Raw genomic sequence first — 11547 nt, 5'->3', positions numbered from 1 at the left:
CCAATAGACAATGAGTGTGAAAGAGAGAGCACCTACCATTAACTGTATTCTAATTAAGTCCTGTAAGTAATGTGTATGCACTTGTAACACAGCCGCAGCCGGCAGGCCACAACAGGAACGGAACGTACGTACATGCCTTGGAACGAGACAGGCAAAACCATACGTTTATTATTAACTGCGGAGTGTTTACACAGTAATCCAGGAGAGAGGCAACGGAAAGGGGCCAGAGCGAGGTATAAAGAAAACTGCGGTGTGAGACTCTGAAATGCATGCCGAAACACAATATACGTTTATCTTGAAATAAACGGTCAGTTTGGATTCTCTAGTATCGGTGAGGGCAGCCTTTCCCGTTGTTTCTTTTTATTCCTCATAAAGTGAAAAGTTGAAGCCTTCCTTGTAACGAGGAACAGATGGCCTAGCAATAAAACAGAACACTGTCAAAAATCCAATCAAAATGTGAGGTTCAAAGTTTAAAAGCAATTAATTAGCTGCGACAGACATCATAGCGGAGAGCTACAAACTAATTTTAACCATCTGGGGTTCTTACACATACCTAACCCGAGTACACATTCATTTTCTTGCATTTGGCCCCCCCATCGAAACGTGGCTGCTGAGGCCAGGGATCAAGCCCAGGAGTTTCGGCTCGCCAGCAGAGTGCCATAACCACTAAGCTGGTAGGCCACTGATGCAGGTAAACCACTGCTTGCACTTTCCCCGGCATGCTAAAAATTCACCGAGTCGGTTTGAACGCAAGGGCACCCCTACCAAGACGTCCCGAAAATAGATCGCAAGTAAGCACGAGCTGAGAAGCTTGAAATCAATATGCAGTACTTACACTTATGTCGTTGGAAAAGAACGAGCTGGTTGCCAGAGTATTTCCAACTGCAATTAATTAAAGACAGGTAATTTGTTGCACAGCCCCGTGACAAGGACACTCAGTACTTATGGCTACGCATTGAAAACCACGAGAGAAGCACTTTGTGCACGCTAACTGGGCTGCCATCCACGCAATGAATCTGCATGTCATGTGGACATATAGAAAAGAGAAAGCTAACGTTTCATAACTTCATTTAGACTAACAACGCAGGCGTAAAACCTGGACACCAGAAAAGAGAAGGGACAAACACAGTGCTGACTTTCAAGTGGCTTATTCTTTTAAAATAGATGCCTTTGATACTATTTACGGGAAAACTACAAAACAATGTGTCACAATTAAAAAGTACTAAGCCTTAAAAATGAAAAAAAAAAACAATAAAAGTGACACGAACAAATCTGCGTGAAAGGCAACACAATTCAACATGATGCGCATGCCGAGTTATGCCACTTCTGCTGTTTCAAGTTTACAGGGACACTAAAGGCAAATACTAAGTTGACACGGACTGTTAACATACCATTCCAGAAACCTCGCAGTGCTTTTTCAAGACGGAAAGACTTAGTTTGCAGGAAAATTGCATCTGAAGGGTCTGAATTTCTTTAGCACAATTCAAGTCGCCCGCCCTCAAGCAGGAAGTGGTGACACTGCGTACACCATCACCGATCTTTACTGCCGTTGATGAGTGACATGGCACCCGACAGGCAGCGCTATGGTTTTCTGAGCAAAACATACATGTGCAGCCATGGAGAAACCGAACCAAGACAGAACATTGGATTCTCCACTGCAGCTGTTCTTGGTCAAAAGGCATGGACCATTTGAGAATCTCGCAACATTACATGGATGTGGCATTCGCTGCTGATTGCAGTTTGTGCGAGTTTCACGAGCCACCAAAACCAGCACAGAACGATGCAATAATGAAACTACTGAAATGCGAAAGCACGAGCGGCTCAGAGGTAAGAAAATTAAACCCCTCAATCGGGGCATCTTTGTCAAGGATAACGTCAACGAGTTCTTTTTTCTAAAAATAAAATAAAACTGTATAAGTAGTATTACCTCTCACTGTATAATGCAACACAGTTATCTTTTTAATACGAGTGGTTGAATACTAGTGACAGATTTATATTGAGGAGTGCCATCGTCACCGGGTTAGTATTTGAATGTCCCGAGGGAGTCTCCAATCGTGTCCTGCATTTACCTGAATTTCTCGACTGCTAAAGCTCTGTTGCTATTGATGCCTTAGACATTAATCTATCACTTTAGCTTGACATAAAATTTCCCTTTAGTGTACCTTTAAAAACAAGTTGAAAGTCAGCAGCGTATTTGCCCCTTCTCTTTCTGGTGTCCAAGTTTTATGCTCGTGCTGTTAGTCTAAATATATCCAACTAGTTAGCCCAAATATGCGGCCAGTTCCACAACTAAAGCGAACATGTTGAAGTACAACGTTCAAGACCATCCCGGTCCATTACAGCTGTGAATGTTAAAGGTAGATTTGAGAACTCTGAATGCACACCTCTCAACGACAGCTTTACTCGGATTTCGCACCCATCGGAATGCTGGCTACCGTCACGAGCAATCAAGCATCCGACCTCATGCGGGACAACAACACGCGTCACACACTACGCCAGCGCAGTAATTATAGAGTATCCATACTTCACTGCAGATGGTTGAGGGCTAAATTTTGCTAAACTCACCACAAATGCCATTAGGCATAGCATGGTCCCCATGAATGCTCCCCGATGGTGATGATGGGGATGCTTCGCTGGACGTCGGTGCAAAAGATGGTGGACTGTGGTTGTTTCTTCGCCGGTGTGGGTTGATGTCCGACACACTTGGGTGCGCAGACATGCGGTGGCCTGCCTCCTGCCTATTAGGACAGAAGATATTGTAGTCATTGAGACAGTTCATCGTTTCCAATAAAGCAGCAGAAGTGATACGGAATATCAATCCTTTGTGCCACAAACAATGCTTCAAAGCAGACTTACAGAAGGCGTCCAGTTTCATGCAACCTCCCTAGGTGTTATTGCTGAAAACTGGACAAGATAGTTTATAACAGAGGGCAAATAGTATGCATTTCTTTAAATTTTTGTCCTGAGCACACACAATTTACAGTACACAAATGCACTTTATTAACAGTAATTTACCTTTAGGAATAACATGCAAGCAGCAGCAAACTTGGAACAGCACAAACTGGCAGTTAACTCACTGTTTTGTAGATTAGCAACTCTTTCAGTGACTTTGCGATAACCGCTTCTGCCTGCTTAAAACTTGTTTGTCCGAATAAATTTGCCCAAAGCAGGTACCCCTTTCTTGTGCCCTTTTCCCCATCACAGAACTTCCAAGGGCATGGTCAGAGACCAACAGGCGAAACTATTTTGTGAACAGGATTTATTCTTCAATAAAACTTGAAACATTTGTAAAAATTTTAGAACAGGTCCAAATTTGTAAACTTTATCGAAAATTTGTGAGAGTTGGCAGGTATGACTATGGCAGGGGGCTCTAGGTTCATTTTAACCATACGGTGTACTTGTACTTAATTATGTACTTAAAACACTGTGCACAAGCGTTTTGGCATTCCAACCCCGATCACAATGCATCTAAGAGTCAGCCGCGCGACCTGCTGCTCGTCAGAACAGCAATCACTGAGCAACCGGGCCCCACAGTCCATAATAAAAATATATACAATAAATCCTACTTGTAACAAATTGCTTAAAAAAAATTGAAAATTGCGCTCGCTACAAGGCCATAATAATTTTATATCCCCTTGAAACAACATTCAAGGTTATCAATAGCATTCAGATTAAACATGTGATGTATTAATACAGGTATTTTTATTTTTTTTTATTTTTAAAAGCGTATTAACAATGTTCTCTCCACTAGTACAACCCCAATGATCACACTCACTCAATATAACTTGTTCATGAGCTAGTTGGTCAATTCTTGGTGAAGCTATTGTAGCGCAAATAATACAGATGAAGAAGTGTTGTTCAGCCTTGCCTTTCTTGTGTCTGCTTTTATTTACGCAATGATGGCTTCACCAAGAATCACATTCATTGTTTACCAGACCACTGACGTCCTCACTGCTTATTGGCAGGTAATGAGGATATGCAAGCTCAACATGCTAACTTTTTTTGTGACACAAATGAACTTATAAAACTTTGCTGCCTTTCATGATTAAAGGCCAACTACGATAAGATTTCACTTTTGCCACGTTAGTTATAACATGGGTAGAATCTACACCACCAAAGCAATCTCGGCAAAACTAAGGGGCTGCCAATTGTCTAGTTTGCTCATTAACAGGCTTCAAGATAGTACCTAAGCAGACAATGCGTGCATCTGGTGCTTGGATGATGGGACAAAAGTCCCAGAACAGGGCCTCGAGATTCTCGGAGCGCCACGGGTATCACCAAATCCCAGAGCTTATGCCCAGGCTGCTGCCGTTACACACTTTGGGCCCCAAAACCATCCGACATTTTTTTAATATATATTTTAAATGATCATGCGTGCCATATATAATGTACCATCACAATCATCTTTAGCAAAAATTAGAGGGCTACATAGCGCAAGGAAACCACAAATAAAAAAACAATCCTGCACTCCTGTCTGCAGGCTTTTCTGGTCCCTTCACACGTTGTCAGACCTCACCGGACTAGCTGAAGGGCAATTATGATAAAGGTACTCTATGTGCTCCCCATAGGAGGATAATCATAAGAAGGTCTGTAATATTGCTCACAAAATGAACCAAGGTTGTCGAGGAAAGCCACACATTACATTTGCAGGAGCCAAGCTCGTTGCAACATCAATGATCATGGTCGACCTACGCGACCCCCATCTGCTTTATCTGGGACGTTTGAGGACACATACATAGAAACTTTATTGTACCGGAAGAAAGCTTAAGGAGGGTTGGTTGGAGCCTCTCAGTCCAGGGCCCCACTGGCCTCTCCCGCCTGCCTGACCTGGCTAGTTAAGGGCTTTTGTCGTGCCAGGTCGGACCGGGCGAGCTGTGCCTCCCACTGCTCCATTGTGTTACTGGTATTTGGACTATGAGAGTGCTTAGTGCACCCTTAGGTTATATGTATTAGGGTGGCTATGCCACCGAATCAAGGGCAGTTGGCCCTACAGCGAATCGGATACATGGCATTTAGCACTTTTAGATGAGAGAATACCCCAGTCTGTATTTTGAGCCAATCGGCAGCCTCTTTCCCACTAAGTTGTGAGCGAGGCAGCAGGTATTTTCTGCGGACTCCACGCTAATGAGCAAGGGTGTCTTTGGCATTTAAATTGATGTGATTTCGTGATAGCGCGAGTGGTTGGGGTTAGAAGAGGACGTGGCCACTCATTTAGTAGACCCTCAAGCTAATCGTTAACCTGTTTGTTCGTCTCTACAACCGCGTTGCCCAGGCACCAGGGTAGGTAGGCGACAATGGTGGTTGAAGGATTTGGGGATTATCACGAGACTAGACGCAGTCACTTGCCCCTTGAGAAAGATGCGACATGTCTCCTGGCAGTCCGTGTCCATGACCACGACAGAGTCCCTCCGCGAATACTCTATGTAAGCAAGTGCAATCACCACTGATAAAATTTGGGCCAAGGTGGAGGATCCCGCCAGTGCTGACGCAGTTATTTGCTGCTGGCAGATCACGTCCACAACTGCGAGGGCGTACCTCCTTTGGTAGCGCTGACCAGTCGCCTCTGCATACGCAGCTGCATCCGCATAGTGCGTATAGCACCTATGGATATTAATGTACGTCCATTGAATGTGTTGGTCTTGTTAATGTGCTTTGCACCTTTCCTTGTTGCACTCGGGATGCATGTTCTTGGGAATTGGAGCTACTGTGATTTTGACTTTCACTGAAGGTGGGAGAAGTATGGCCTGTTCACCGAGATAAATGGGGTATGCTGGGATATCGAGCCAATATTGCCCTACCAGGTCTTATGGACTTTATTAAAATCTTAATACATACGTGCTGTGGTAGTCATTCTATCTCTTCTGAACAAAACACCCTGTAGCATGTGCCGAGACATCGTGTAGTGTTGGATCCTTCATGGTGCGCAGTGTGGTGGCGCCATATGTTGAAACACATGCAAATCGCATGCTAAACAGCTTTTTTTTTTCTTAGTATTTTTGACTTGTTCAACCCTGAACAAGTTGAAGATACCAAGAAAGAAAGCTGTTTATCATGCAATTTTTGTTCTCAGAAAAAGAAAAACCATACGCTAATTTTGGAAGGGGTCATCCGAAAGTTGTTTATCAAAGAAAGTGCCAGACTGTGGTGTTACTTTGTTATTTACTCTGACTGTGGTGTTACTTTGTTTATATGCGCCCTAGTGGGAGCTTCTCCGCACTATATGGTTGCTTTTTGAACAGGTCACAGCGCTCGGCGAATGGCAGCAAGAGAGGTACATGGCAAGCACACACGCAACTCTGGCTCCCTACTGGAGCCACGTACAGCAATACTTAGTATGACATATGTTGCGTTTGCCCCATAAACCCACCAGCCTTCAAAATCAAAAGGCAAGGAGGTGAGAATAAAAGGATTCTACAACAGGAGTCTGGTTGATGAGGCACGTGTCTTCCCCCTAAAGTTCACTGCAAAAATTCCCAAAGGCACTGCCCTTGGCATTCCCCCCTATTGTACACAAGTACAGTGGGCAAGCGGAGAGGAAGGACTACTTAGTCTTATCGCACCAGCGCAAGGCCGCAGCACATGCGCTCTGAACTCGGTGAAATCTGTCTATTGGTTCGCAAGTAGTTGTGACATTGCTACGCCGCTGTGCAATCTATTTGTCGTGACCAAACTGGTGAAGTCACCAGGCTGCAGCAAGTTGGTGGTGCTTTGTAGGCTCCCAGCAAAATTATCATTATTATCCTTTTTTTTTTTGTGACAAGAAGCTTTCCACTAAGCAAGGGTTCGCTCAAACAGGGAACATGTATTAAAGTGGGTTTAAACAGAGCAGGTGTGTTTGCGCAAAGGACACAGCAAGTGCCCGACCTTGGGGGCAACTTACGCTCAATCAGCATGCATGCGGTTGGACGGCAAACTGCAGATGTCGCGCGCATGTGCACAAATTTCAGTCTACACTGTTCACGACGACCCAGTGTAAACCGAAATTTGTGCACCTGTGTGCATCTCGTACAGTTTTTTGCACGTCTGCACGCATGCGGAAGGCCACGCGTACTGAGAGTAAGTCGTCCCTGAGGCCCGATCCCCATAGACATCACACCACATACCGTTGCGGCATCGGCATCTGTCAGGAGAGAGAGCGTTTCCGCAACGGTTTTCCTTCAAAAATGGGATGCCAGCAACATCCAGGGCATCAGCCAATGTCGTCAATATCACATTGCTGAGGAGAAACTGACAAGGAAGCTCTCTCTCTTGAAATTTCAACGCCAGTGCCGGAATGGGACAGGGTGGATAATGCCTGCACGAATCGGGCCTTGGCCCTGCAGAGTGCGTGTGTGAGGTCACGGGGACCTGCAAAATTCTCGTGCCTGTGATCGCAGATCCCCAAAAAAGTTATTTGCAGAAACTAAGGGTTCCAGGAAAGCCAGCCACGCAACTTCCACTCTACAACAGCGCACTATTAGCAATATGCTTAGACTGTTCTGCTTCAAAACAAGTACCTTAGGAGTTGTAAATTCAATTCATGCAAACATTAACGGATGTTCACGAGTCAGTTTTGTGATACCAGTCAAACTCACAAGCTTCTTGCCAGGCTGGTTGTCATATTACAGTGAAGTTGGTTCTTATTTTGCGCCCCAAAGCATGAATGTCAATGTAATACAACCTGACATAAGCATGAAACTATGCCGCTTTTATGCTTGTGTGATGCACAGTGATGCGTAAAAAATGTCTCAGTGCCCGTTTAAAACCTATGAAACAATCGCAAGCAGTTTACCTGTGCCCTCAGAATTAAACAACTAAATTAAGGGTTTCAACAGAAAGGACCTCCTAAGCTATAACAGACTTCATTGCAGGGACCCTCCGTGTCAACACCTGACCACCTGGGACTCTTTAATGTGCACCCACAGCATGGCGAGCACATGTTCGTGCATTCAGTCCCATCGAATTCAGCTGCGAATCGAACTTCGACCTTGTTTTCCGCAGCCATAGCCACTGAGCCACAGTGACAGGTGCACTCAGCATTGCTACACCATCAGCGATGCTAAAATAACTGAAGATTGTCGGGCCACAGACAAAGGCATCTACATATAAGGCATGCCAACTTACATTTCTCGCTGAAAGTCCTCATACAAGGACCCTTGGTGACGCACGGGGGGCACCTTGATCTTAAGCCGACGGCAGAACTCCTCCGCACTCATCTGAATGACACCCTCAGGCCGCAACCCTTGCCACACCAGGTCACACCGCACCTCCTCATGCGGTCCGTTGCTCCCCACCATGAAGTCCAGCGCCACTGCGTCTCCTTTCCCAAGCACTTGACATAGTCCCTTTGTACACAGCTCCCCATCACGATAAAAAACACTACTGAGGAAATCCACCTTCTTCGGCTCCACAGAATTTGCTTGGTCATGGACTTCTACAGTAGCACTATAGTCTGTGACGTTTGTCACAAAGCCAGTGGCACCACGATAGATGACAATATATGGCTCAACTGCCTGGGGCACCTGGCTAAAGCCGTCATCCTTGTGAAAGTCGCTGAACAAATGTTTGGGGTCCTTTGATATCGGCAATAGATCAGGACTAACAGGACCCTGCAAGTACTGCTTCAGTCCATCAACTATTGTGTGCGAAGAGGCACAAGGTAGCTTCGAGCCGGCACCTAGAATGTCATCCTCCGTCTCACTGTCAGTGTCAGCAGCCAGTCGCACCTGTATCAGGTCCATAATGTCCGACTCATCATCCGAGAGGAAGACCTCATTACCACTTTCATCGGCGGAATCGAGGCCATCGCCTTTAGACCCAAACTCACTAAGCCAAACTGTCGTTGCCTGCCATTTGACCTTCTCGGAAGGCTTCTGGCTCGGCTTGGCTTCAAAGAGCACTCGGTCATTGATGGCAAACACATCGGGCAGGCTCTTGATTGTGTCGCGTGGAGGCATCACTACATTGTTGAGGTGAAAGAAGGCACGGTCACGGTAGTTAGTACCAAACTTGATGAAGCCAAACTCAGGTTTAACCATTTGTATCAGTCCGTCTCGCTTGATGATGGTGCCTGGAGCGATTTCACTGCCTTCAGTCTCACTTCCAGAATTGCATGGAGGCACATTTTGTATGTTGTGTATGGTAGTCACCACCCACTTGGCCCTCGCAGTTGTGTTTTTGTTGAGGTCGGCATCGAAACGAATTTTGTCCCCGACTGCCAGCACTTCTGGCAGCGCAGGCACAGCTGTCCCAAGATACCTTTCTATTTCGGCCGCATGAAAAAATGCACATTCCTGTTCTTTTTCCAATTTGATAAAACCAAACTCATCTTTTAGGGTCTCTATGGCACCAATTCTGTTCACAAGCGGTGTAAACACTGTAGTCTGTGGTGCTGGCGATGACGAATCAGACGGCGAAGCTGCGCTTCCACCCTTAATACGCGACACTCGGCTAGCGCGAAACTTGGCCTCACAGTCATTGGGACCCACCTCCGCATCAACAACAACACCATCACCGAGCTGAAGGCCAGACGAAAGTAGACTTGAATGCTGTCCGTTTTCAAACGAGCGCAGGCTGAAGTAGACGCTTGTGCTAATTGGATGCTGCACAGAAATGAACCCGTAAGTCTTGAACAGCCGATACACTTTTCCTTTCGCGCCAGTTAACGTGGTGGTTTCATCGTCACTACCCCCGGCAGACGACGACGTTCCAGCCTGTTTGCTGGAGGCCTTCGAAGTCGAGACATGCACCTGATCGTGGTTGCGGATTATGAAGATCTCGGGGAACTGTTCGAGCACCCTGCGAATGGAATCAACATTGCCGCCGTACTTCATGCGGATGTCGGCGGGAAGCTGCGACAGGTGGCCGGTCAGCTTCTGGATAGAGATGCCCGGGTGCGATTCGACCCGCTTCCGGAGAAACTCCTTGAGCGTCTCACGTGACTTGCTGCTTCCGTTGAGCATGGTTGGCCAAAGTGTCTGTAGCACACTTTAATGTGCTGGAAAGGAAGATGACATTGTGTCAGACAGTGCAGAAGAGCTGCTTTTTGTTTGTTTCTCAAGTTTAATCTTACATGAACAAGAAATTGAAATAAAAATGACACTGCTGAAAATCACACACACAAAAAATAAAGATTCCGCGAGGTTAACAAGAAGGCACTGAAAATGAGGATGCAATCATTGAAAAATCATCTGCACCTGAAGTAGATGCAACAAAACTGGCAGCAACAATGCCAAGTGCATTAAGAAGTACTGCGCATGTAAGCATGACATACCAAAGAAGGGAACAAACACCATATTACGGACAGTAGTGAATCTAATTTTTTTTCTCATTTCGTGTCTTGGCCCCTTGTAGTTTCAGTTCAGCAATCACAGCGATGCCCTAACTTGGTTATGAATTATGTGTGGCCATATGTGCCAACCAAACACGTGCCAGTGTCAGAGTTCCAACATGCAGAGACGCTGACTGCCGAGACGAACTAGTCATTCGTTCCAATAAGTGCACGAGTCATCGCACAGTGTTGCTATATGTTTACAGAAGGACTGTTTTCAAGTAACCACTTATGCACGCCCTACGATAAAAACACCGCACTTCCGTCCCCTCATTTCAAATCCTTTTTTTGGCACTTTCATAAGAAAGTTATTAGTGATTAACGCTGTCGTTCTTGCTAGATAGAAGGGCATGCAGCGCTTGTTTAACGGAGTGACTTACCCGAGTAACGACGCAAGGCAACTTGAATAACCTACACTGGCATCGCATATTCACGGTTCGAGAGAAATTTCAGGCGAACCACTTGTCGCGAAATTTATTTCGGCCAGGCAGGACACGTTTTATTAGCTTAAATGAAAAAAAAATGAAAAGGAACGTCACGAACGACGTTGAAAACAAAGCGGTGTACGCTAGTAGGTTACGTAAAGGAAGGCCGAAACGCGATTTGTGCCGATCGGCGCAGAGAAACGTCGCTCAACAGCAAACGCTTTCTTACACTGGCCTGAAGCCGTGCGCAAGCCGCCTCGCAACATACGGCTCGCGTTACAAAAGAGGGACCAATTTGAATTTACGCGGCCCACCACGCATCAGGGACGTAAGCCTGAACGCAACAAGTGGCCGTTCGTTCGCCTGTTGTGGTTTCTGCCGAGCCAAATTCTTTTTTTTTTACTCGCCGGGGCCAACATCAACGGTATCGCCAGCGGCCGAAAGCCGACATATCTCGTCTGCGAGAGATCTGCACGGACCGCAACGTGTTAGGCACGGCGGCAGGCGATACCGAGCACGCAACAGATAAGGCGCTGCGTAGCATTCGTTCCAGTGCGTGCTTACCTGCGCGATGGGCGCCAGCCGAAGTAGTCATGGAGGGGGCCTCAAGCGCCCACGTGTTACCAATAGTACTTTCTTTTTTTTTCTCGTGGACACGTGTGCCACGCGGAATCGGCGACCACGACGGACTGGCCCGAGACGCCACAAGTGTCCGCTACAACTTTCTACAACTGCAAGATAATGCAGATTAGCTTGAAGGGTCTTGAACCCATCGCCAGGCGGATGTGTCCGCTTTTACGCGTGTAATTTCCG

General features: G+C 46.2%; 1 protein-coding gene across 2 annotated transcripts in view; it reads right to left on the bottom strand.

Moving 5' to 3' along the window:
* LOC135896497 (uncharacterized) overlaps positions 1–11547 on the bottom strand; it is a 14695-nt gene extending 3148 nt beyond the window's left edge. The window contains exons 1-4 of one of the 2 annotated variants that reach the window (XM_065424912.1): positions 11299–11547; positions 8104–9976; positions 2566–2738; positions 836–882 (exon numbers count right to left, since the gene is read on the bottom strand). In XM_065424912.1, coding sequence (XP_065280984.1) covers positions 836–882; positions 2566–2738; positions 8104–9941 — 2058 coding nt within the window. In that variant the 5' untranslated portion in view covers positions 9942–9976; positions 11299–11547. Of the gene's footprint in view, positions 1–835; positions 883–2565; positions 2739–8103; positions 9977–10689; positions 11266–11298 lie in introns of those variants that run through there. The other variant, XM_065424913.1, reaches the window with a different exon arrangement.

Source organism: Dermacentor albipictus, chromosome 6 (genome assembly GCF_038994185.2).
Source record: "Dermacentor albipictus isolate Rhodes 1998 colony chromosome 6, USDA_Dalb.pri_finalv2, whole genome shotgun sequence".
NCBI lineage: Eukaryota > Metazoa > Arthropoda > Arachnida > Ixodida > Ixodidae > Dermacentor > Dermacentor albipictus.
This window is presented reverse-complemented; position numbering and strand designations above follow the sequence as displayed.